Source organism: Lytechinus variegatus, chromosome 3 (genome assembly GCF_018143015.1).
Source record: "Lytechinus variegatus isolate NC3 chromosome 3, Lvar_3.0, whole genome shotgun sequence".
Classification (NCBI taxonomy): Eukaryota; Metazoa; Echinodermata; class Echinoidea; order Temnopleuroida; family Toxopneustidae; genus Lytechinus; species Lytechinus variegatus.
Genome location: NC_054742.1, coordinates 62,532,321 through 62,559,437, shown reverse-complemented (window position 1 = coordinate 62,559,437; position 27,117 = coordinate 62,532,321). Strand labels below are relative to the sequence as shown.

Sequence of the window (27,117 nt, the reverse complement as noted above, 5' to 3'; positions counted from 1 at the left end):
ACCTTGGCTGCAACACCACTGCCATATAAGCCAACCAAACCAGAGGTGACATATATGACCTGTTTATTGTTAATATTATATACCGTGTTCTTAGTCATTCCAAGGGGGATAAAGCTCTGTGATATTTGAAATAGTGAGCAAATGATAATGGTTAGGTGTACCATTTATCACAAACGTGTAATTTCAGTGATGACAAGTGTTATTTCACAAGTTGGAGTAGTGTACTGGTTATAAAATCACAATAGTCCTGTCTTGTATCATCATGCTTGAAGGGTAATACCAAACACCCCTAATAATACCAGCTACTGGTATCAGGGGTGACAAAATGTATCGAGGTCTGGTATAAATGCATGGTACATTTCATCTGTATACTGATTACAAACTAACATTTTCATGAAATTTACTGCTATCACATTACAGCCATCATGGTGGTAATATATTTAGCCTATTATAACATGAGTTCATCTGCCAGTTTGACATCTGATGACGATATTGACAGGTCCAAAGATGAGGCTAGTGATCTCTAAAGCTTAGCAGCCACACAGTGATGTAGATCCAGCATTGAAGTGAATACCTAAAAAAAAAGGCTGAATAGGTCTTAAAGAAGAGAGACATTTCATTTCCATATCACGTTCTATGACAGAGACAACTCTTGTTGTGTGGAACGTGTGTTTCTTACTTAATTCAAATCATTTTCAATGGTTTGAGGTAAGAATGGCAATCATAAATGTATTGTATCAATCTAGCCTTTCTTAGGCAATCAAATGATAGATGTTTGTTGCAAAAACAGCCTTGGACAAGAAAATCATTGCCATTGGTATTAATCTCACTGTCAATACACATCATTGACAGAGTTTTACAGCAGTAGATTTGATCAGTCATTAAGGGGATGGGGGGTTGATGAATAGTGTCACACACTCACTCGAATAGCCTGCATGGATGGGCTAAGTATTCATTCTTCAAATATTTTGAAAAAGTTACATTTTCTTTTTTTCTGTTTTGCTTCTCCCACCATCCAGGTGAAGATTCAGTCAGAGAAAGTCAACTACAGCAAGGTGCAGTCAAGATGTGGTTCCCTTGGCAACGCAACTCACAAAGCAGGTGGTGGAAATGTCAAGGTAATTATCTCACAGAATGTCACAGTTTAGAGGAAAGAAATCATTGACGTTCATCCGAACCGTCGTATCCGAACCATCGTTTCTGAGATATGAGGGGATTTTCACGGCGATGCCATGCAATTTTTTAATAAAATGCGCAAACCCCATTGGAAACGTGTACTGTAGCAGAGCGATATCACGTTTTGACGGACCAGAATTTCAGTGCGTGTGGTCAACCAAATTGTAGTATCAGCCATCTGCTCTGCATTGACTTTGCACGTGAAAAGCAATACGACGTTTTGACTGACCGCGCGCATTGAAATCGCGGTCAGGGTTGTTGTATTCCCTATAACGTTTTTGTACAGAGGAAATCTAAACCGCTCAAACCGAAATTACAAGCACGGAGCTCTTTTGCGATATTTTCTATAATCTTGGTTTCGTGTAAAAATAAGGATACCATTGTCAAGCAATTGTCTTGGTCTTTCCAACCATGTATTTTTTTAGCAATAAATATATTGTAAGGCCAGAGAACTAAGTGTGAAATTTAGAGTAAACTTAAGTCGATTAATTTTCTCTGAAATGGGTTTTCAACCATCGTATGTGGATACGACGGTTCGAATGACCGCCGACGAAATGAACCAAATATTCAGAATATCATTTGAAAATACAACTTTTCCAGATCTATATATGCTAATCATGAAATTTACTCCATTTAGTAATCAATTCTTGATGAGAATCTTGCATGACGTGGCACCAGGATTGTAGGGGCAAATGATTGTTGATAAAAAATGGCCAGCCCCTCCTATCTTTTATCTGATCTGCACATTCCAACAAAACCGCTCATGTAATCAGTAGGCCTACATGACAAGACTTGAAATAAAATGTGGATGTAGGAGGAAGATAGCCTAGATCACAAAATTAACAATTTTCTAACAAAGTTCCCCCCAATTTGCACTATCCTGTTTTCAGGTTAAAATAAGTTTTATTGCTTGCCAAATTCTAAAGCTGGAAAGAAGGAGTGATATTGTACTTTTGTTTGAGAGCGGAAATAGCAATGAGAAAGATGGTTAAGAGACATGATGCAAGATCATCATCTTGTACTCATGAACAATGGAGGATTTAGTTTTTGTACAATTTTTTGAACACCTATACCCTTTTTCACATGATGGTCAAAACTTTTAAGTGCTCTCCCTGTCTCCCAGTTTTGTGATGCTCCTCGACTGGTGTTTCATCCCACTGCTGCCACCAGTTTTAGGGTGTCAAAGAAAATCAGTCAATTACATAAATACTGTAATTTACCATTTATTCCACAATGATATCAAACTAAACCAGAAAGAGAGCTCTGTTTGTCCCCAAAAGTTTGGATGCATCCCTTTGGTACTAAATGACAAGCAATTTTTTTTCCAAAGTTTACATCCATCCCTTGATGGTTCTTAAATATAAAATTTACAGAAACAATTGATTGGAAAAGGAAACTTTATGCTATTCTCTTGGTCTTGTCAAGTATTTTATTGCTCATAACATTCAAAATTGAAAGCAGACAACATAGTGAGTGCTCTTTAATATTAAGAAACATTTACCCCACCCCCAATATCAATAATTGTCCTCATTAAATATCAAAAGTGTGTCAGTAAATTCATTTGTAAGGTCAGAAAAAATTATGTAAATCTGATGCATGTACATCAGAGGTTATTAGTAAGATATCTAATCCCTGCTTGTTGATGAATGATAGAAAGCTTGTTCAGAACTAAAATACTAAGCTTTGTGTGTGTTTCCCTATCGCTATACTTCCCGATAATCCTTGGGAACGACATAGATCTTTGATGAGAAGGTTGACTTTAGAACTCGCGCCAACAGCCGAGTTGGTTCGCTGGATAATGCCCACCACTCTCCTGGGGGTGGGAACGTTCAGGTATTGCATGTCCTAACCCTGAATGATTGACCATACCCATCAGTGCTACATATTGTGCATCAACCGACCGATTAACAATTACTCTTAAACATTTGTTCTTGTGGCAATTGCTCTGAAATATGGTGATTGATGATACTTAACACCAAAGATAACCCTAATGTGTATCCTATGTCCAAAAACTAATACCAGCCCTAAACCTGACCCTAAAGCTTGAAAAAGATATCCTAGAGGGGATAAGGCATTCAACCTTTGATGCTCCTCACTTCCCTGATCACCCCCTCCTCCAAAAAAAAGAAGAGAAGAATAATAATGATAATAAATAAATAATAAATGAAAATAAAGTAAATGCATAAATGGTAGCTTTTATTATATTTATATTGATCTGTTAGACACTTGATGTATTTAATGTGCCCAAAGCACAAAAGTCATGACTTCGGAACTGTAAAAGCAAGAATGAAGTATAAAAAAAAGGGGGGGGGGGGTGCAGGGGATCCCCCCCCAAAATGTGTTGGATTTTTGCTAGTCCTAGAATGCTATATTTCATAGCAGATACATTCTAATAGAGGCAATGTTCACAAGATGTATTAAAATGTTGGTATATTGACAATTTGAACAATACATATGTATTTAGGGATATATTAATAACCAATGGATTCATGTGTGTCCCCCCTGTAAACCAAAGCTTAGAGCAATTGTCACCAAAGCAAGTTTGGAGTAACCTTACTAACACAGAACTTTAACTGGTATGCAAACCACCTGTAGTTTCTAGATTAATTTTTAAAAATGTGTTGAAATTGATAAGATGCTTTGTATCTTTCTCGATTCGTTAACAAGACTAATAATATTCATTTAGTGGTCTTTTGAGCCAACAATTTTCAAAGTGAAATCAACCATGTTTTGTAAAATCCTAGATTTCATTCCATATGAAACTAATTCAGTAAAAAGAAATAAACAAACATGAGAAGTTAATAGGAACATTTTGCATTTCCCACTTAGTTTTTGTAAGATTTTCTTCATCAGGTTTTGTTTTTAATCTTCAAACATTGTACCTGCTAGTTCAGTACCAATAGAAAGAGAATTTCTCTAGGTTGTGATTTTTGAAGTTGGACATTTGGAGGTATTCAGAGAAACTTGAGAAAATATTTATTGCATTAAAGTATCAATTTAAATATTCTTGAAATAGAATTTGCATTTACTTTAAGATAGTAATGATCTGAGCAACACAAGGCAAATTTTTCTTCACAAGATAAATGATTGAACTTCAACTTTTTAAAAATATATACATGTATGTATCATTTGATTGTATTTATTGTAAAAGCAAAACAAAATACATATTTGAAAAAAACTAATTAAGTTATCTAGCTAACATCTTTCTTAAACACGACAAGATAGTATCAAAAAGGTATACCATGTAAATCGGGGCATGAAGCATCCTGGATTAACAGATTGATTTTTAACAATCAGGAAAAGAATGATAAAATAAAGAATAGACATGTTTTTAATATTATTTCACAGAGTGACTAGCATGAATACTAGTGCGCATGCGATTTTCAATGTATAAGCCATAATGCCACATGAACACATTTTTTTTGTCAGCAACATGTTAGTTTAATGGAATGCGAAATTCAAAATCTCATCATATATACAATAACATTATTTCAATAATGTCCTTCGAGAAAATGTGTTTTCTTAGGTATTTGCTGCAGTTTTATTAAACCATTTGGATCATATATATATTTTGACTGATGATTTATTTTTTGATAGATAAAGGGATAAAGTTAGAAAAACAGATAAATGAATAAACAACATTTCACTAGGAACATTTTCTTAACTCTATCTTCTATTTTCTTATGTTCCATGTCAGTAGTCTTGTTTGTGACTTGGTAGTGTGGATCGAGTTGAAAGTTTGTTCAATATCTAAGTACCTGAATTGTTTCAAGTGTTGTCATGTCTATATTGTAAAATATTTTGTTTGCCAGTATTGAGTTAATGGACATACATATAGACTGTAATGTTAGAACATTTGAAATTATTTTTTGATAACATCGAATTAATTAATTGAACAATTCCTTGATTCTTATTTGCGCAATCAAAGAACACATTGCACGTGTGATTCCACAAATATATTAGAAATTAAAATTGATTCACAAAATGTCTAACAAGAGGAACTAAATTAAAATATAAGACGATACAAGTAGTTCATAAAAATAATTAGGCACTGGAATTGGACCAAGTATTGAATATTTATGATGTTGAATTAAATTTATAAAACAAATTCAAATTGATAATAATAGTGCATATATCAAAATTTAATCTAATTTATTAATTATGTTAAAATAATTGAAAATGGTAGGATTGAGATTATTAGAAGTTAAGCTATGCATGTATGGATTGAATAAGTAGTTCATGTTCATGTTCTATGTGTATTGTTGCATGAAATATACCTATTTTTGTGCATTGTGAATTCCTATTGAGTACATATCATGCTAGTAATCATAAAGTTTCTTTTTATTTGAGGAAAAGGATCATAATGTATTTACCTTTGTAAAGGGTTTCAAATTTATCAGATTTGTTACTTTACCAACAAAAGAATATGTTGTGGAAAATGATTACAGCATCTGTCATCATGGGTCATTTTTTCCTTCATTTTTTTCGTTATTTATTTTTTTATAAACACTCACTTGAAATATGGCAATAACATTTTATTTCCATGAAAAGTATGCCTGTGTAAGCAACATGTTATCTGTGAATGTTGGATGATGGCATGATACAGCAAATGATATCCAAGGCTTATACTTTCATAACATGTCATGATTGAGAGGGCAGGTCTTATTTCAATTGATGTAAAAGTGTAATTGTAGAAAAAAATCTACGAATTAAGGAGATGAATAAATCTTGATGCAATGTTTCGCTTCTACCTTTTGGGACTTTGGTTCTGACCATACTCAATTTCTTTTCAGATCCTCCATGACCCTGTCACATTCTCCAAATCCACCAGTAGAGTTGGTTCCTTGGAGAATGCCCATCACTCACCCCATGGGGGTAAAGTCAAGGTGAACATTAATACTTACATCAAATCAAAGAATATAACTCAATTTCAAACTGTATTTTGCATCAAGTTGATTCTTTTGGATGATATGAAATGTTTGCCTCTTTTTTTAATAAATTAAATGCAAATTTGCAGTGCGTTCTACTAACACATGCTTTAGAAGAAAAAGGTAACACACCTTGACTGAGGGAGTGCCGACAATAGTGCCTCTCATTTTATCATCATTGCCATTTGGGGAGAAAATTTTGCATTCAAATATATAGAATATTATTACATTTAAGTAGTGTTTATTCCCATTTAGGAAGGTAAGTTTTATTTCAGTGCATGCAATTAGGTCATTAGCAATTGACAATTATGATAGGTTGTAAACCTCTTTGTTAGTTGCATATTAATTCACCCCTTGCTGATGTGCTTACCTACCAAGCGGCCTTCGATTATCAAAACTTGCTCCCTTCTTTAAAGCAATCTCATTTTCAGAGCCTTAGCTTTTTTATCCTCAAGCAAGAAACTAGTAAGCGCAAACAAAATTCTGAACAAAGTAAAAAAAATTCCTTCTTTGATTTACAAAATGATTTGCATATACGTAGTATGGAACATCAAGACTTATCACATCTACTCTACTGTCATCACATCACTGTCAAGATTTCTCAACTCTTATACTCTTCTGCTTCAACTCATGCACTTTTTGCATGGTTTACAGTTTTTTAGTAAAAAGGATTTCACCTTATCTCTTGAAAGATACTTTTCACTCTTAGCTATTCGTCTTGCCTTTCAGTGTTTCATTTCTTTCATTCCTCAACAGTCCTTTTCAGAACAAACCATATGGTGAACTGTAACCATCTTCTACCATCATACAAACCTTCAAAGATCATACTTGGTATGTATCTAACATCTGTATGGCTACGTTTGATCAGGTAGTGTCTGAGGTCTTGTGTCTTCCCTCGTCTCGGACTTCTCGATTCTTGCTGGTTGTGTGTCCATGACTTTGGCTGCGGTTGAGTAGGCTGGGAACCTCACAATTCTTCTTTTTTTAACCACGAATCATCACAAGCCACTTTCACCCCTTTATATGTCAATCATTTTCAGTTTTGGCTGAAACTATGATGGATCACTTTATGTCTAGAATTTGTGATCCCAAGCTTTTTCTTCCTCTTCTCTTCTCTTGTTTGAGCTAAAAGAGGCCAGGATCTTGAAGAAGAGAAAAGTCCCACAATCAAGAATAAGTCCTTCAATCAAATGCAAAGTTGTATTCGATTTGCATTTAAATGCATTTTAGCTTTCTTGCAATGCCAATCACTCTTGATTTGCTCAAAATCCTCTGTAGGATTCTTCCCTTTGTCCATAATTTGTCTTCCATATCCACCATCCCTATCTTCCATCTTGCTGGCTCTACCTTCTTTCATACAGCATGAGATTTGCATTTGATCTCACTGGATTCATTCAATGACATGGGTCATATATCCCACCGCTGCCACCACCCATGAAAAAATATTAAAAAAAACATTGGACAATATTTGGATAAAGTGACCTTTCTGTATTCAGAACCATGGCTGAAGATTGGCAACTATAGTAATCCAGTCTTATGTTGTTCTAATATTCTATCATTCTCCCATAAGAGTTACTGATCAAGCCATTTGGATTCACATTCATTATCATTTTGAGTGCAGTGCTGATTGATGGAATGGTTAAGACAGGAAGAGTGTGAAACTGGCAATGAGTACCAGGTCACGCACTGCTCTAAACCAGAGGGTCTGATAAGCGCACTTGGATCTCAGGTTGATACTCAACCAATATGCTTTTCAGTGCTTTTTTTGAAGTTCCACAAGGATGTCTTTCATATGACTCGAGGTATCTTGCCTTTACCAAGTACCCCTGAGAACAGTACCTTGTAATGTCTTTCATCTCAATCTCCGGTCAAGTACTATTGACATTCTCCTCTGCAATGGTGTATACATGAAGAACTCTAACTGCCTTGTCTTCTGACTTTAGAAGTGCACGTATTCAGATAACCTTGCTTACACAGTTATAGTCCAAACTATCACATTTTGGTTACTACCTTTCCTTTTCCTTCCTGGTGTACTGTTTGTATATTAGTCCATGGTATTATCATTATATGGATCACCAATACATCAGTGATATGGCTATTCAATTTAGGTTTGTGTAGTAGCATTGTGCGCATATTGTCTTCCATAGATGTAATTTTTCTTAAGTGGCAAATGATGGCTCCGACCTTCAATGGGAGAAAGGAAGTCTGATTAACATGATCATAATGGACAGTTGTGTCATCTGCTTCATCAGCAAGCCAGATATCTCCTGATCACCATTTTTAAAAATGGTCTGACATCATTACTCACATTCCTGAATCTTTGCCTCATATCAGTTTACTTTCCTGGATGCAGTCACTCAATCAGAGTATTACAGTTATCTCACAAACTTGGATTTGTAGATGTTGCTTTTATGATGGTTATTTCAAGAATTTCTGATAAAGCACCGATGGAGGACTCTCCTGTAGTAAATTATTGAAGAAACTGATCTTCTGTGATGCCTCTTCATTCTTCATGTTGTATCATATCTTTGGTGTCGCAACAGGCATGCCACAAACTCTCACACCTTAATCTGTGATAAGTGGAATTAGCAAAGAGGTAATTATGTATTCATAAAGTAGATGATTAACAATCTCTATAGGGAAACATATGTCGATCTACTTGAAATACATACTTACCACTTAGTTGCCCCCTTTTGAACCACAGTTTCTCAACACTGTATACTCACCGAAAAGCAAAGAAGGAATTGATAGATTGGATCGCATGCTAGCAGATCAGGATAACACGGGGACCTATGTGTACTATGGATGGTCCGGGTGTGTAGGTAGTAAGGAATATCAGCAAGGTGAATATGCATCAGATGAAGAGGTAAATAGCAAAAGGAAATGGCAAAAACTATCCATTCAATAGGCATCTTTAAGTCGCTGCATGAAAAAACCTCACTTTTGAAAGCATCTTCCTCAAAAGATGCTCCTGCAAAGTATGTGGAAGCTTGGAAACAAGTTTTCTTTGCATACTTATACGGCAATCAAGTATCCTGCACATCTATCCAAGACTGTCCTCATTCTGTATTCCCATTTGAATGTCTGAATTCGAATTGCTCCTGTCACAGTTCAATATTGCATGCTTGTTTTCAATGTATCCTGTGTTTTTATTGTACTGTTCTCTGTTTTCTCTCCTGTACAATGTTGTCTCTTTTGTTTGATCAAGATTCTGCATGATCCTGTTGCTTTTCCCAAGTCGTCTGTATCCAGTAAAATTGGATCCCTGGACAATGCCCAGCATTCCCCTGGAGGGGGTAACGTCAAGGTGACCTATTAGGGCCTCTTTTATTCTATTAAAGTAGAGAAGTTTTGGTCCACCTAAATGTATTTGTATTTTTACAAGTAAAGTGAAATTTCAATTTAATTCATTTGGCAACAATATTTTAGTGAATAGAAATATAGAAACAAAGATTTTACTGGTTAAGCAAGTCCACCCTAGCAAAAAGTTTGAATAAAAAAGCAAACAAGCATAACATGAAAATTTAATAGAAATTGGATAAAAAAGTTAATACTCAAAGTTTCACTAATTTCCACAAAATATGATATCCCGGGCAGTACATCCATCATGTATATGAAATATTTCACATTTTGTTGATTTTCTTTAATAAGAAAAACCCATTTAATAAACACATCAATTATTACAATGAATTTACAGGCTCCATGAAGATAAAAAAACCCATTTCATTTCATTTATTTCCATATTCAAATTAAAAAGTAAAAATGAACATAATCATCAAATCACAAACAAGGATATTTATCATATTAAAAAAAATGCACCCCTGTATTTGGTTTTTGGAATAATATGAAAAAATAGGGATTCTTAAAAAGTTAATTAAGTCATTATTTATTTCATATCCAATTTTGATTAAATTTTAGTGTCATGGCTATCTGATTTTGTTTATTTTTTCATTTGACATATAACCGGGTGGAAGTGAGCTTTCAGTTTAGATTTACTGTTGCATTTAGATCTTTATATTGGTAGTAATTGATGTTTATTGAATCCAATTTTATTGAATGTCTCTCATTTATTTGGTTGAAATATAAATATTAAATTGTAAATAAGATATAGAAAATATAAATGAGATAAATAAAAGTAAGAGATGTTCTACATGTCTAATATTAATTCAATTAAGCTGATACTCCTTCAAAAAATGCTACTTCCTACAGTATGAACTTTACAATAATCACTTGATTTATTGATTGGAATAATAATCAATTTTATTAAATATCTCTGAAGTTTAAGTCTATTTTTCTATAATCACAACACACTCTTCAAAGGAATTAAATATTTGATATACTTTCCAGTATTTTTTCCTTGTGACATAAATGTTGCATGTATTTTACTTGATCTGATGTGAATGTGATGTTAACATAAGTAATATTTGTTTACTTGTCTTATTTGTCTAAGTATTCTATTTGTGTCTGTCCTGTAAAGTATTGTTTGTTATTCCTGTTTGACATTTGGTTGCTGTTCTTGTTTCTGATAAAAAAATATGTAACAAATTTTTAAATAAAGTTACACTATTCTGAACGACACAGTTCTTGTGAAAAGACAAAACATATCCTTGCAAGTGCCTCCATTCTAACAAGGTTTATGGCAACATTAAAAATTCAAGTATGACACACAAAAAGTAGTTACCAATACATCTGCAGACACTAATTCAATGATTGTAGGCTATCATTTTCTTCAAATCCATAACCCTTTCTTTCTATCTTGTTTTATTCCATTATTATGTTTATTTTCTTATTCCAATTTCCTCCTTGCTTCCAATAAAACAAATATAAACTGTATCGTTCGTCGCCGTCCACCCCAAAGATTGCGAGTTCTTCCGTGGATTTCAGCAAAAAGGCAAAAAGTAAAATAGGATCTCTGGATAATGCACGCCATTCTCCTAAGGGTGGAAATGTAAAGGTACGCATCAATATAGTAGAAGTAGTAATGCTAGTGGTAGATAGATATTCTACAGTATTACCTAGCTTTCTGTAATGTTATTTCATAGAACCTAAGTGCTAGTTCTCTTCAATTTCAACTATTGAAACTATTCTAAATACTATCCTTCAGAAGAAACAAACTTAAAAAAATATTGTATGCTCTTTATAGTTAATTCTTTGTTCTTTTTTGCAGCAATTACCTGTAACTGTTGAGAGCTTTAAACACTTTTAACAGACTGCAATAGATAATAGAACTATATACTTTAGTTGTGCATTTTGAACAGAACTACCTATAGAGAAGCTTGACTTACATTATATGTATATGCATATTGCAGTTATTGTTTGGTAATGTGTTGCAGTGAAAAGCAAACACTGCTAACACAGAAGCATATACATGACAAAAACACACTCAAGACTTAATCATTTTATTGTAGCATTTCACATTAGACTGTAGTTACACAATCAAATAGATTTCCTTCTCTGTCACATATGAATTAGTGAGCATATATTCTACATATTCTATTTACAAATATCTATATAGATTTCATTCTTCACAAGTTTTGCCCCCAAAATATTAGCATACATGTTATCTTTTTATGTTATGCAAAAGTACTGTGACACTTCAACCATTTGAATGTTTTCTGAGTTTGTGACTAATAAGCATTTGATGTTTGTGTAGAAATAATTCAGTGTTCCAATTCTCTAGCGGTGTGTGGGTAACAATGCCTTATTTCTAATTTCGATTTGTTATTGGAATCGCCAAATTAAAAATGTTGTTGAGAGTGTCTTTCTGGTAAAAAGAAAAACAATTCACATTATAAATATTTCTTCCATGTCACTTGACAGGAAGGATAAATCCCAAGCCATCTAGCTGAAAATCCTGTCAATAATTAATGAAAGAATTGCTAATGTTATCAACTCGCAGGTGTGACGGAAGGAGAAGCTTAGAAGATGCTGTTCAAAGATTCTTTGGTTTTATTATTCATTTAACTCTTTCTAGCAGGAATTTGCCACCATTCAAAGAAATATCTTCATTCATCAATGAACTATCAACTAAAACAAAAGAAAGAGAGGGCAAGCAGTCTGTAAAATTTCGAGAAAAAAAAAGAGTTCAAGTGACTGGACATAAAATTTAGTGATATATGACAAATAAAAATGTAAAGCTTAAATGGATTCTGTTGGTCTTTTGAACTGATGTTTCACAAAATTCATCAGAATGTAATATATCATTTTCTACTTCTGAGAAAGGAAAATAAAATTCTTTATATGTGGCTGGTTGAACTCTGCTTTATTTTTGTTTTCCTTGATTTTACGGGCAATGATATTTATGTACAGATTTTGAATCAGTCATCTCTGACTTTGACAAGAATGCCAAGAGCAAAATTGAATTTCCTGACAATGCAACAACACACTTGGCAGAGGGAATATGAAGGTATTATGTAATACCTTTCCATCGATCATCATCTGAAGTTTAAAATTTACTTCCATTTTTTTCATTTTCATGAATTTTACTGTTTCTATTTCTCCACTTAGCTGCAGAATTATGATACATTCTTCTTCTGACTGTGCAATAAGGAAAAGAGGATGTATGAATTATTCCAAGTTCTACCATATTTGTTTATTTTCCATGTTTTGGTAACAGAGTGAAAGATGTGTTTATTGCCCAAAAATTACATTTAGAATATTTTTGTCATTGGAAAAATGATAATACTTTGAGGAAAAGTGTTAACTTAGTTTACCACATCTGAAAAAATGCCAAATTGCACAAAAATATGCAATGCAAACATGCAATTAAAACCATAAATAGATATAAATGGTGATCATTGTTTATTTTTCATTATCCTCAGTTCCGAAACCACTCTTTCTTTGTTTGTTTCCTTCTCTACTTTTTTTCTACCCTAGGTCTTAATTTCTTACCTATTTCTAGATTTTATTAGTTTAATTTATATTTTTTCTGCAATTTTTTACACACTTAAAATCCAGATTTTGAATCAGTCAACAGACTTTTCAAAGTCAGCGAAAAGCAAAATTGGATCTCTTGATAATGCCACACACTCGCCAGGCGGAGGAAATGTGAAGGTATTACTTTGCATCCGACGACTCAACAAACAATATTCTTTTTCTCTCTCGTTTTCTCAAGCCCGATGCTTAAAGTGATATTTGACTACTATCTGATTTTAGGAAAATTTACAATGATGATTTTACAAAAATATGGAAAGATTAACATCGATTTTGATCATTTAAGGATCTGAATAATCATATGATCAAGGAAATGAAAATTCAAAGCAATTCATGAACCAAGATTGAGAATACTGTGACTTCAACTGTAATATATTTCAAGATCAGATAGTACAATAATGATTGGTGTGATTTTGGCCTAAAATTATGGACGAAACCATAATTTCTTTAATTTTTGTTCTATTTGTACATTTTTACCCTTTTTTCCTTCATTCAAATTTAAAACAAAGAGGATGCATAACTAGATTTGGCAGTGACAGTTTCCTTTCCCATCAGTTCACTTGCATAAAAATAAGATTTGACAGGAATTGTCTTTCTTGCAAAATTTTTATCAATCAAATTTGTGAAAGTTCCCAATGGATTTTTAATTTACTGTGGAAATCATTTCAATCAAATCATGCTCAGAGAAAAAAAAACAAGGAAAGACATAAACGTCATTGTTTAATTCTGTTATTATCCTCAGTTTAAATTATCGTCTCTCATCCCTAATGGTTTCCTGAAAACATTTTTCTGAGTTTTGTTAATTTCTTATTTTCTTTTTTTCCTTTAATTTTTCATTCTTCGTGATTCCAGATTTTGAATCAGTCGTCAGACTTCTCAAAGTCAGCTAAAAGTAAAATAGGATCTCTTGATAACGCAACACACACACCTGGTGGAGGAAATGTGAAGGTATTTCTTACATCCAGCAACACACCAATGAATGCTTTGCTCACATTCTCTAGATTCTACTAATTTTGTAGTTGCGAAACTTCTGTTTTTTCCCTTCTGCTTTTTTCTTGGTATATATATCTTTAAGAGGATTCATGAATTGATCTAACAGTGACAGCTTCTACAAATTTATACTTTAAAAAAAAATACTTCTCGATTGAAGGGCAGGGCAGGGTTTATTCTTGAACGGTATCATTAAATGGACAAATTGAGAATGAAATGAGAAAATGGGCCAAAGGAAATCTTTCACAGATCAAACTCATCTGAGAAGGATCAAAGAAAAATGAAATTCTTCTAGAAAAAAAAGATAAATGAAAGAGATGATTTTCATTGTTGAATACTTCATTATCCTCAAATGACAAGGTGTGTTTTCCTTTCCTTCCCCTTTCTTTTATATTCACAGATTTTTTTTCATTTTTGATATCAATTTACTCTTAATCAAGATTACCCTGCATTTGTTTATTCACTTTAATTTTAGATAATGAATCAATCCACTGACTACTCAAAGACGGTGAAAAGCAAAATAGGGTCGCTTGACAATGCAACACATTCTCCAGGAGGAGGAAAAGTAAAGGTAGTTACGTCTTGATCAACAACTAAACTTTCAAACCTTTTGTTTCTTTTCCCATTCAAGAAATTCAACAAAGTTCCACCGTATCTTCTTTCACTCATATAGATACATTTTGACTTTATTTTCCAGCTGCAGTTTTCACAGGACTTGCAGCAGTTATAGATACCCACCATTTTGATTTTTATTCATTTCAAGACATGTAAAGTTTCTCCATTTTTCAAAACTGGTGCACAAAAAGAATATTATAATTCACATACTGTATATCATTCTTAAGTTTTGGTGTTTCCTAGAATATTTTCAATCTTCCCAATTCCTGTTAGGGTTTATCAAACCAAGAAAGAAAAGAGCTTTGGTATTGTGTAAATTGAGTTTAATATAAAAATTAATGAAGATTTTGCTGAGTGAAGCAAGAAACCAGAAAGAAAATGTCTCATTCTGTCAAAAAGACATGTAACAATTTGCTATAGTTTTAGAAAGAATATCGATCAATATGAATTTATTTATGAATTGCTTTTAAGTAGTAACAATTACCACTTGTAGAGTTAATATGTGCACTCGATGAATTGTGATATTTTTGTAGCATATTCAATAAATGTCACCCCTAAAATCGTTAGTGCTTATATCTCTAGATACCTGTCTGTTAAAATTTGGCAATTAAATCGGTGTCAACAAGAGAGTTGGAATTCATATTGATTATTGTCTCCTTTTCCATGTTCATTGAATATAAAAATATGAACAGATTGAAAACAAGAAGGTAGACTTTGGCAAGAAGGTGACCTCAAAGATCGGTTCCTTGAACAATGCCACGCATAAACCTGGAGGAGGAAACGTAAAGATTGAAAATAAGAAGCTGGATTTCAAAGAGAAAGCAGCCTCAAAGATTGGCTCAAAGGATAACATCAAACACCAGGCCGGTGGTGGACAGGTCAAGATTGAGAACAAGAAACTGGACTTCAAGGAGAAGGCAGCGTCAAAGGTTGGCTCAAAGGATAACATTGAACATAAACCAGGAGGGGGTCAAGTAAAGGTAAGCCACAAATCAAGAAGGAACTTTTCAAATCATTATTCAGATTTAACTGAGAAACTTAAAACCTTATGAATCAAATTCTGAAATTACTAAATTTTAATGAACTCGCCTTTTTTAGAAGGGCCCCTGACAAGTTCAAAATGAAAAACTGTTCAAACCATAACAAACCCTATGCCAAAAATGCAGTCAAGTGAAAGATAAACCTCATTGGTAGAAGAGTTTGACTAGTTTAGTGAATGTTTATTTTGATTCTGTTTTCGTAGGCATATCCTTGTCTACTATTTTGAAGGGTTAAGGGGTGAGAAGTTTGTTTACATCAAGTTACAGTGCAGTATTCTGCCTTAGGACATGAATGTAAATCTCAATATTTTTCCTGAGGAAACAAATGAATATCTATACAATACTTGTCAAGTTGTCTAATTGTGATTTATTTCCTTAGATACAAGAAGAAAAACTTGAATTTAAATCGAAGGCATCAAGTAAGGTTGGTTCCCTTGACAACGCCAATCATAAACCAGGGGGAGGTGATGTACAGGTGAGTGTATTGAAATTCATTGAGTGATATTCAGCTATAACTGCAGAAAACTGTTATTTGGCAAAAGTACAGTGCATCTTGCCGAGGAAATTATGTAATGAACTTTTGTTCAAACAAAAAGAAAATCATAATGAGATTTTCATTGCATATGACCTGGTGAAAAATATAATTATAATTGTAATGCAAAAGGCCTTTAATACTCAATACCACATTCAAGAAAAGTGGACCATCACGATTGTCATCATTATCAATATCATCACCCTCATAACCGTCACCATCCTTACCATTACAACCACCCTCATATCACCATCATCATCATCACCACCATCACCACCTTCATCATCACCATCATCACCATCATCATCATCACCATCATCATCATCACCATCCTCATCATCATCACCATCATCCTCACCATCATCATCATCATCATCATCATCACCACCATCATCACTATCGTCTCACCATCATCATGCATCATCACCATCATCATCATCACCATCATCATTACCGTCATCTCACCATCATCATCACCATCATCATCATCACCATCATCATCTCACCATCATAACCATCATCACCATCATCATCATCACCATCATCATCATCATCACCACCATCACCACCTTCATCATCATCACCATTATCATCATCATCACCATCCTCACCATCCTCGCCACCTTCATCATCATCATCACCTTCATCATCACCATCATCATCATCACCTTCTTCATCATCATGACCTTCATTATTTACTACACTGCGCTATACTTACCTATACCATCTCATCAAATTGCTATTCGTTACCCTAACTCGAATAGCCACCGGTAAAAACTCCCCGAAAAAGGCTAACTGCATTCAGGTAGCCTGGGAAACCCGTCACGGAACGAGACCCATAAAACCCGGTCTCCGCATATAAGCCTCCTCTTTCGTTACCGCGACGTCGCTGAGTAAACGTTTAGCCACCGCGCTTCAGTGTTTTTCTTTTGAATCACGATGTCTGAAGAAATAACTGACATGAACATTAATTCCCAAGCCTCCCCAAATCTCAATCAAGGGGAGAATAACTCGGTCAAGACAAAGCCGAGGGTCAATATTTCGGCCAAGACAAAGCCGAAAAATAATGATAAGGCGGCCAAGACAAAGCCGAAGAACAAGAATCCTAACACTAATAACCCGGCCAAGACAACGCCGGCTAATACCTCTACACAATCAGACACCCAGTCCCATAGGCGGGAGGTAGACAAGGGTATGGATAAATCGGAAGAGACTGTTTACACTCCTTCCGATCGGGGTAGCTCCTCATCAAAGAATAGGGCGGGCAAGAAGAGGCCTCGCGATGACCACTCGTGTTCTCATGACAATCAGACTCAAAGTCTTGACCCACTACAACCCCCTGTAATTCAGAAAAAGAGCCGACTGGCCCAGGATTGTGACAGGTCAGTCCATTCATTGCCAGACCCCGCCGAGGCGGGTAGTTGGATCTTGCAAGCCTTGCAGGCGGCCCTTCCCCAGCGGGCGCCGCCATCGACCCTTCCAGACCCCGACCCTCTGGATTTGCTTACCGCCAGCCCGGCAAGTAATAGACAAAGTCGCCCGAGACAACGGTCTAATGAAGACTCGACTCATTCTAGACGTAGAGAGAGGTCTAGATCGCCTCGTAACGGTCGCAGAGTGGGGGCTAATGATAACTCGCCTCGTATTAGCCGTAGAGAAAAAGTATTTTCCATTGTGGGAGAATCTGATTCGGAATTTGATTACCACCGACCTGTTACATCTCGCAGAAGAGATTGGGGCGATTTCTCACCATCTAATTCTAATAGCAGCCCCGCGCATTCCCTCCAAGCTGCCCAGCATATGGGATTCGAACGAGGACAATCACCATTGGGGGTACGAGAGAGTTCTGACTTACACGAACGCGATACTCCGGCTAGTGGGAACAGGCATCAGTCAGCCCTGATCTTGACTAAATACTGCCCTCAACTTCGGGCCGAAGACAATACTAGTAGCGAAACTGAGCGAGAGAAGTCAATCTTCCGCCTGAACTCGTCCCTTACTCGTTCGGACGAAGTTAGTCCGGCGATCAAGATGGATGCCCCGTATAAATCCTGCTTTCGGGGCCTAGATAAGCAACACTCTCGGCTTAAAACCGATCAGTAAAGAAGTGTCGAGGGATTATCGATTTGCCGCTCAAGACTTTGAGGATTTTTTGTGCACACCTTCAGTCCCGGACGTTGCTTTCCGTGTCGGGGATGCGGGAGCGAGGAAGTCTAGATCGGGCCGTAACCCTCTCCGCAGCTCAAGCTACCGCTCAGCCGACTATCAGCTTGCATCGCTGGACGCGGCCGCCCGGAGCAGTATGAGACTCGCGATGTACCAGGGTGCCTGTTAACCGCTCTTAGTGAGGCTGAGCGGCTTGGAGTGTCTACCGGTGACAAAAACTTATTGTTAGAATCACTCACAAAGATTGCTGATCTCCAGTATGAGCAAGCAGCAAGATCAACTCTACTATGCTCGAGGGCAAGAAGAGCCAAAGTTTTAGATGCCCTCAAAATTGAAAAAGAGGCAGCAAGACTGCTCAATAAGCTCCCTTGTGAAGGTAAGGACTTATTTCATGGACATTTTCAAGATGTTTTGGATAAGTCTATTTCAGCCAGCACCACAGCTGACAAGACTTTTTATAGGCTCTCTTCGAGTAGACCTAGCCCGCCAGGCACCGCTAATGCTAGACAGGGCCAGGCCCAGAGACCCCCCTTTGCTAGCTCTAGCTCCAGACCCCAGCCCCAGGCCTACAATGAACATAAGGGGTCATCCCTCTCCTTCCCTCGCTCTGGTGTTGACGCCAGGATTGAAAGGGGCCGCGGGGAAAGTCATAGGAAACCTCAGGGTGGAGGTCGGGGCCGCCAGGCCCACTTTCAGCGCACCGAATTTAGGGCCCCCACTCAAAACCGGGACTTTTGACAATCAAACACTAGTCATTCCCCACCTTCAGCAAGTCCCAGTAGGGGGAAGACTTTTTCTTTGCTTACAGAACTGGGAAAAGATAACCAAAGACAAATTTGTTCTAGAGATACTAAGGTCGGGATACAATCCAAATTTCCCAAGAGTAATTCATCCTTCCCATTTTCGACAACAGACCCCCATACCAAGGGATCCTTCACGCCGAGAGGCTCTCCAATCAGAAATACAGTCTCTACTCCACAAAGGAGCTATCATAACAGTCCCAGACCACAAGTCCCTCATCCTCTCCCCCGTTTTCCTGGTAAAGAAACGCTCCGGGGGTTTTCGCATGATAATCAACCTAAAGAAGATAAACAAACTCCTCCCAGATCAAACATTCAGAATGGAGTCCCTTTCAACCATCCTACCTCTGATAAAACCCAATCAATGGGCAGTCACTAAGACCTCAAAGACGCTTATTATCATGTTCCTATAGCCCCAGAGGCCTGCAAGTTTCTGGGCTTCAAAGTAGGAGACGTTTGTTATCAGTTCATAGCCCTTCCGTTCGGCCTAAAGCCTGCCCCAAGGATTTTTTCCCGACTGGTGAGAGTCCTCGCCGCAGAGTTAAGAAGGCGAGGCATTACTATCTTCTGTTACCTGGACTGACTGTCTCTCTCCTCGCCCTTCCAGGACCTCTCTTGCCTACAACGTAAGCGTTGTCCGAAAGCTAGCTTCGGATCTAGGTTTTCTGATCAACAAAGAAAAATCAAGGTTCACACCAACAAGATCACCAGAGTTTCTAGGGGCGATAATATCCATCCCAAACTTAATAGTTCGCCCTTCCCCTCACAGAATAAAGAAGATCCAGTCAGTAGGTGCAGAGCTCTACTCAAACTCATGCTCGCCAGCCAGAACTTGGCAAATTTTCCTCGGTCTATTAGCAAGCCTAGTGGATCTAATCCCGCAGTGCAGACGACATATGAGGCCACTCCAACTGCACTTCCTGAGACACTTCAGGCCCAGAATTCACCCCAGGGACCATCTTGTTCCCATGACAGATGCGATGATGCATGCAATTCATCTGTGGTCAGCATGTCGATTTCTGAACCAAGGGAAGCAAACTCAGAACCCAAAACCAAACCTCACCCTAACGACCGATGCTTCAAAGCTGGGTTGGGGAGCACACATGGGGAAATTCAAAGCCTCCGGCCAATGGCAAGAAAGAGATTCAGCACAGCATATCAATGTTCTAGAAATGAAGGCGGTTCAACTGGCTCTACTTGCCTTCCTCCCCCAAGTTGCCAACCAGTGCATTCTGGTAAAATCAGACAACAGCACAGTGGTCTCCTACATAAACAGGGAAGGAGGGACAAGGTCATCTACTCTTTGCTTCCTAACATTGGAAATTCTAGCATGGTGCCAGAACAATCACATAACCCTAAAGGCTTGCCACATCCCAGGGAAAGAAAATTACATTGCAGACTTCCTCTCTCGGGGAAGTTATCTCCCATCAGAATGGCAACTCAATCTCACCATAGTGGAGAGAATCTTCAGTCAGGGCGACCAGCCTCAGATAGACTTATTTGCATCAGCCCTGAACAAGCAGCTCCCGACTTATTGCACGAAACATCAAGATCCCTTAGCCTTTGCGACAGACTCCCTAACAATCCCTTGGAAGGGGATCCTGGGTTACGCCTTTCCGCCCTTTCCCATAATACCTCAAGTGCTGGAGAAAGTGAGGAAGGAAGAAGCTTACGTTCTCCTCATCGCACCTTGGTGGCCGAGGAGACCATGGTTCACAACACTTACAGATCTCCTAGTGGGGACTCCCAAAAGACTACCCCCACTGGTGGACCTCCTAAAACAACCCGGGACGGACACTTATTACCCGAACCCGGAAAGACTTTGCCTAACACTCTGGCCCATCTCAGGAAATCAGCAACTAAAGCGGGCCTTTCGGAGAGAGCTGCAGACATGGCCTCTAGATTCCTGCGATCCTCCACCAGGAACACTTATGATTCTAGACTCCAGAGATACTTCCGGTGGTGTGACAGTTTACAGATTGATCCAACCTCTGCCTCTTTAGGTAAGATAGCAGATTTCTTACTTCTACTATTTGATGAAGGTTTATCTGTCTCCTCCATAAGGGGTTACAGGTCAGCCATAGCAGCCATTCATTCAGGCTTCTCTAATGGGGAAACTATCTCAAATTCAGTTGTCCTTGCCAGACTAACAAGATCCTTTTTCTTACAGAATCCTCCTCGCCGAAGACTCTTCCCCAAATGGGACCTTCCGCGGGTCCTTCGGGCCCTGGCGAAACCCCCCTTTGAACCCATGCATAAATGCTCCCTCCTTGATCTGTCCATTAAAACAGCCTTCTTGTTGGCTATAGCTTCAGGTCAAAGACGTAGTTTGCTTCATGCACTCACGGTAAGGCCGGGTCATATCCGTTGGGAGAAGGGCAGAGTCCGCCTGATCCCTAGACCAGGTTTCCTAGCTAAAAATCAAAAAGAAAGCTCTAAACCTTGTGAAATTGTTCTTCCAGCCATTAACAATCTCTCGTCAGTTTCCGAAGATAGGTTATGGTGTCCTGTACGTGCCTTGAAGTGGTACATTGATAGGACTAAATGTATTCGCACTTCCCACCAACTTTTCATTAGTTCAATAGAACCTCACGGCCCTGTTAGTCCAATTACAATTTCCCGATGGTTAGTACAGGGGATCAAGTCAGGTGGAGGGGACGCCATATTATCAGGGTCCATTAGAGCCCACGATACACGGGGCATAGCAACATCTTGGGCGCTTTTTCAGGGTACCTCTATAGAGGAGATTCTCCAGGCAGCCTATTGGACCAATTCCAATACCTTTGTATCTTATTACTTATCCGATGTTATAAGCCGAGACACAGGTTTTGCCTTGGCGGTTCTGTCCTGTCCTAATCGTTCCTAAACTATTTCCAGTTGATATATTTCATTAATGAGGTTGATGTTATTTTTACCCCTCATTCCTAGGGTAGCTTCTCCAGTTGGGAGACTGCTCCATTTTATAGTCTATCAGTTTCTTTATCGTTATGATATCATGTCTGGAAAGGGTCTCATTTCTGCCCCTCCTCCAGTTTTTTCCGTGCTATTCTAGCAATTTGATGAGATGGTATAGGTAAGTATAGCGCAGTGTAGTAAATCAGAATGCTCAGTAGTGAGCATATTATTTACTAACAAGCTATACTTACCTATAACTCCCCACCCGTCCTCCCCTGCAGACTTCGCCCCTCCTTGGCTACGAAAGAGGAGGCTTATATGCGGAGACCGGGTTTTATGGGTCTCGTTCCGTGACGGGTTTCCCAGGCTACCTGAATGCAGTTAGCCTTTTTCGGGGAGTTTTTACCGGTGGCTATTCGAGTTAGGGTAACGAATAGCAATTTGATGAGATGGTATAGGTAAGTATAGCTTGTTAGTAAATAATATGCTCACTACTGAGCATTCTGATCACCTTCATCATCACCTTCATCACCATCATCATCGTCACCATCATCACCACCATCATCACCATCATCATCACCACCACAACCACCACCACCATCATCATCACCATCATCATCATTTACCACCACCACCACCATCATCATCCATCACCATCATCATCACCATAATCATCACTATTGGTAATCTGTCAAGCTCATATCAGGTTTAAAGTGAACTAAAAAGATCTACATCCAGTGTCTCTCCAAAATGATACCCGTTTAGCATCGATCTTCTATCCTGTTGCTCTTCTTTCCATGATGAACTTGTCAAGAAAGCATTCACAAGAATCTTCTTTTGAAGTAAACAGCATGCACACCTTGTTGACAACTGAAATCACGTATCAATCCTTGTCATCTCATGTTTATTGTTATTTCCCTCTTATACAGATTCTTGATGAGAAAGTTGATTTCAGCGCATCCGCTCAAAGTAAAGTTGGTTCTCTGGATAATGCAGACCATCAGCCTACCGGGGAGATGTCAAGGTACAAATGGGATGACACAATCATATACTGACTAAAGCTATTACATGGCATACCATCATTCCGTTTGCTGTTTCATCGGTGTGACTATATCATTAGAGAATAAATCATGCTTACATCACTCTGTTGAACTTTATAAGGGTCTAAAATGGCAAGCTAATAAACTACAACTTACAACTGATGCAGCTTACATAGCTTTCTTGCTGACTTTCAGTTTAGAAACAGTCAAATTTCAGAAAACTTTGAAAATGGGCTTCATTAGACTACTCATCAGTATTTGTTACATTTTGTTTTGGGGCTCAATATCTTTTTATGAAGATTCGTGAATATGGCAGACACAGGAGAAGAAAACAGAAAATTTATATTTTGTTGGGTTATAATTAGATCTTTAATCAGAAGGTTAAGAAACAAATTTCAATGCATGAAGATTACCTTTGTTTTAATTTCCCAGCAATCTAGATGTTTAAGTGACATTATGTCATCCAACGGGGCATGAAATTAAATCATATTGTTTGAATAAAATATATATATGATCACTCGAGCCACAAGAATATACTAGCCTAAAATGATGTGTCAAGAGTTATGTGCTCTTGTACAAGAAAAAGCTAATATTTCAAAGGCATTTTAAAAGGGTTGTCAAAAATCAGTTCCCTCCTCTTCTGTCTCCTTTCTTTGTCAACTTAATCCTCTCCAATCACTGCCAACTGTAATTTGAAATATGTTTGAAAATGATATTCTCTTGGAAAATTCACTTATTCTGAATCATTTTATTCTCTTCATTCCTCACTCCTTTTACAGATTTTTGATGAAAAGCCTACATTCCAGCACGTCTCTCCTCAAACAGATGATGGTATTCATTAAGATCAAAGCCAGTCCTCATATACTCCAATCCTATGACTGTGACTTCCCTGAATGGTAACCCATTATCCAGTGTTAAATGAAAGAATCCCTCATGGGTTAGTGGACATAGAATCCCTGTCGACAGGGTGAACTGCACACCAGTCTTATGATGATTGGAACCAGATGGTTATTGTAGTAATGACAGGGTTGCAGAAGATCTTACACTGGAACCATTCAAGATTCACAGATCTGGTTTAAGTAGGTCTTGTGTGTTTTGACCATTAGGATGTAAACTCCTTGACCACTCACTCGGTCATTGACTACTGCATTCTCTGGTTTGATACAGTTGTCAGTCGGAAGGCAACAGATCAATCAGTACATCATTCAAATCAAAAGTTTTTTTAGAAACAAAATTATTCATTCTGCCAAACTTGCCAAGTGATTGAAACGATGTTTGAATTCCAGTGGGGCCATCTTCCGGGGATAGCATCTCATGAAGCTTTTTGTTCAGGATTTTCATGGATCAGTCTAATGAAATCCTTGAATGTAAAAACACCCAAACTTGTCATTATTGTCAAAATGTATCATGATGTGCTCTCCTGTACTACATACATGTACATGGTAACATTCACAGAATCCAGCATGGATATGAAAAATTAACTTGTCTATGTTTGGTCTGCTGGGAGCTGGAATTCTTTACTTTTCCTTCAGAATTTCCTTTCTGCCGAGGTCTTGTGATCATAGACCAATTTGTGACCATGTTCTTGTAGCAAAAGTTTTGTTGCTACTGTTGTCTTGATCACACATCCATAATCCTCTCAATTTTGAAATCATGTTCATTTTAATTTGTAATTATGAGACATGATGATTTTAATAAAATACATTTATCTATCCATCTATCTAGTTTTTGTGAGCTTATCATCAGAACTTGAGGTTATTTTTAGTGCACCTGTACTTTTTTTAAAGTGTAAGATGAATGTATGGGCTATTTTCTTTCAACTCATAGATGTATATGAAGGAGGTCCGTGGAAAGACTATCCATAGGATGTTTGCAGTCATTTGATAAGGGTTTGTAAAGAGTTAGTGAGCCATGAAACAAACCATAGTACCAGCTGCTTTCAATTACGATGCAGTCACAATTTCATGTAAAACTTTGCTTAAAGGCAATGGGTAATGTCCAGGGGACCGATTGATTCCATTGACCACTGTTTACAATCAATCATGAAAGTCAAGCGTACGATTAATCGCAACCTGTGTTACGGGACCCAGTGGTTTAGCTGCTTTTCTGACCATTGCTATCCTTAAAATCTAAGACCATACTGCTCTTCTCTTTATATACTACATAGGTGTTCCTTCTCATTATCTTGACATTACATATTACAAAACATTACTCTCTTCTTGAATGCACTATACATTGCTAAGTGAACTCAGAAACTCCATATTTCCATTGATAAATGAAAAAAAAAGGTTAACTGGACCGATGTGGGTCTTTCGGCTACATGAAGGTTTTACATGAAATTGTTGACTGGCATTTAGGCGACTCTCTCGAGCCATTCAAAAGGGAGTTTCATGTACATAAATATGTTTCATTTTTGAATGTTTGTGGATATATCATGTGAAAGTGTATGTATACTTCTGTGTAAATATGAGAAATTAAATCAAAGATAAAGCATTGATAATGCTATGATTGCGTTCACACTTTAGATGCATTGAAGGTTAAATGACATTGCAGGTTTGAGCTTGTATTGAGTTAGATGCAAGAGGGGAAAATCATGGGAAAATTGCAATAAAGATTTAATTTTGAAATAAAAACATCAACCATGTTCAGCGCTTATTGTGGTATTCCTTGATATTTTTAATAATAAAATCTCATTTTAATCTAACTTCTGAATGCTCAGAGACAGTGTAGAGAAATGTGATTTTAATGTAATTAATTACAGTAATGATTTTATTCTGATGATGTATTAAATTATTTATAATCACGGGATATCTGTCAACTTTTTACTGTGTTTGCACCTTTTAGCAGACTTTTTGAAGCATGATATGCCAGGATAAGCTTACAATATTATGTAATCATGTATATCAATCTCCCTAACCTGTATGTCATCTATATGGACATGTATCAAGGATAAGGTATAAGGATGTTGAGAGTTTTTCTTTTTGCAAAACTGTGTTTGAATCAAACTAAAAAGAATAATCAGTTGTTTCCTTCTGTGAAGAGAGAAGCACCATCCTCATAGAAATTGTGCTTGTAAACAATTACAATAACTCACAATTTGAAATCATGTTCTTATATTCTATTAAAATTTTAGATTATCATATATGTGTTAATCATATTGTGTATTTATTGAAAAAAAAACTTCTTTTCTTAAAAGCTTAAAATGAACGACTACAGCATGATTAAGTAAAATGTCTTCAATGTTTTGCTTGAAATAGGTTATTTATTACATCTGCTGCTTTACAAAACAAATTATACGTACATTGAAGTATTCATTAACTTCCTACATCACACTTATACTCATTCATATGTGGAAATATATTCCTGATTCTAAATTGTGATCAAATATTTATTGATTTTGAAATAACATATTGCAATCCAGTCATGTAACTAGATTTTTATTTAGCTTGGATCATGAAACTTCTTTGCTCTACTTCACACCATCATCTTTTATAACAAAATGTAATTCTTATACATGCATGATATGAATAATGTCGATCTAGTTGCCATAAATACATTAATAGAAAGTGGTTGGTAGTATGTATTGCACAAGTTGTATCTTTTATGCTACAGATGTCTAAGGTGAAAAAAGATGAGTTGAAAATAAAAAGAAAAAAAATCTTGGAAAATCTTACATCGCTGACTAATAAATAAACTTACACTGCCATATATTTTGACCTATTTTTAAATGGATCGTATTCATGTAGCAAAGAAGAACATTCTGACAAAGAAGTAACAGTTTCTCTAATTCTAACTGTATTATTGTTGTATTTCATTTTTGTAAGGTTTTATCCTGTATATTCTTTTCAATGTGGTTTTACTACTATCTAAGTACAACTTATTCATTTTTGCTTACATACATTTTGTAGACTTGCAAGCCTGAAAACAAACATATTTAATTAAAAAAAAAAGTTACATGTGTTCTTTTCAAACATACATTCCTGAATAACATTGTGCCATTTT

The 27,117-nt window shown here is 36.7% G+C and overlaps 1 protein-coding gene across 1 annotated transcript in view; it reads left to right on the top strand.

Annotated features, from left to right (window-relative positions):
* Positions 1–26,106, top strand: part of LOC121411600 (microtubule-associated protein 4-like) — a 33,540-nt gene extending 7,434 nt beyond the window's left edge. The window contains 11 exon segments of the mRNA XM_041604400.1: positions 1,020–1,118; positions 2,914–3,009; positions 5,970–6,062; positions 9,313–9,411; positions 10,963–11,058; positions 14,503–14,598; positions 15,335–15,622; positions 16,062–16,157; positions 23,005–23,083; positions 23,086–23,099; positions 23,895–26,106. Of these exon segments, the coding sequence (XP_041460334.1) occupies positions 1,020–1,118; positions 2,914–3,009; positions 5,970–6,062; positions 9,313–9,411; positions 10,963–11,058; positions 14,503–14,598; positions 15,335–15,622; positions 16,062–16,157; positions 23,005–23,083; positions 23,086–23,099; positions 23,895–23,957 (1,119 nt within the window). The 3' untranslated portion in view covers positions 23,958–26,106.
* Positions 26,107–27,117: the final 1,011 nt, after the last annotated feature.